The sequence below is a fragment of the Monoraphidium neglectum genome (genome assembly GCF_000611645.1).
Source record: "Monoraphidium neglectum strain SAG 48.87 unplaced genomic scaffold scaffold04863, whole genome shotgun sequence".
Lineage (NCBI taxonomy): Eukaryota > Viridiplantae > Chlorophyta > Chlorophyceae > Sphaeropleales > Selenastraceae > Monoraphidium > Monoraphidium neglectum.
The window spans coordinates 4161-4946 of record NW_014008767.1 but is presented as its reverse complement, the minus strand read 5'-3'; the positions used below and the strand labels follow the sequence as shown (position 1 = coordinate 4946).

The following is a 786-nucleotide window of genomic DNA, read 5'->3' as shown; positions in this document are numbered from 1 at the left end:
CCTCTGGTGACTCTGGCCACAGCGGCGCCGGCGCGTTGCGGTCGACGCGGCCGCCAGCGCCGGGGGGGGCGGCGGCGGCGGCGGGGGCGGCCCTCGCGGCACGGCGCGCGCGCGCCTCGCGTGCGTCGTCCTTCAGAATGCTGCCGACAGCCTCTGGGGTCATCTCCCTGCATATTAGATTGGATGGAGGTAATTTGTTCCGATCAGACCGCCTTTACCAGGTGTGTTATGAGGCGGATTGCTCTGCATCTGATTGGATTCAATTGGATTCAAATGGCTTGGATGAGAAAGGGATCGATAAAACGGCGTCGATGAAACAGATGGACGGCGCTTCCATAGCGCAGGCGGCGCCGGCGTCCACGACAGAGCGAGGAAGGGCCGCGAAACAAAGCACCCCTGCCTCGCCGTAAATGATTAGGCACCCTGGCGTGAGCGCGCCGCAGTTGACAAGGCAATCAACGCATTTTGCGGCTGCTGGGCGATCACAGGGCAGTGGGTAGGGTGGCATTTGGCGGCGGTGCAGCAGCAGGGGGAGCAGGGCGGCAGGGCCGGGCCAAAGCAGCAGGGCGGGAGGAGAGGAGCCGGGGCGACACAGCAGCAGGGCTCCGGAGTCAGGGTTCAGGGTTCAGGGGTGAGGGTAGCGCGAGGGGATGCGGCAGCGCACCCTGCGTCCACCAGCATTTGGTATTGCACCAGGTGCCGCGCCTCGACGCGCTCCCGCAGCGTGGCCACCGCCGCCACGGCGCCGGGCCTTTTGGGGGGGGGGGGCGCAGACAGGTGCGGCGG

At 67.0% G+C, this 786-nt stretch overlaps 1 protein-coding gene across 1 annotated transcript in view; it reads right to left on the bottom strand.

The window, feature by feature from the left end:
- Positions 1 to 664: 664 nt before the first annotated feature.
- MNEG_14901 (hypothetical protein) overlaps positions 665 to 786 on the bottom strand; it is a gene marked incomplete at both ends in the record, with an annotated part of 1324 nt that continues 1202 nt past the window's right edge. The window contains one exon of the mRNA XM_014036629.1: positions 665 to 751. Within this exon, the coding sequence (XP_013892083.1) occupies positions 665 to 751 (87 nt within the window). The remainder of the gene's footprint in view (positions 752 to 786) is intronic.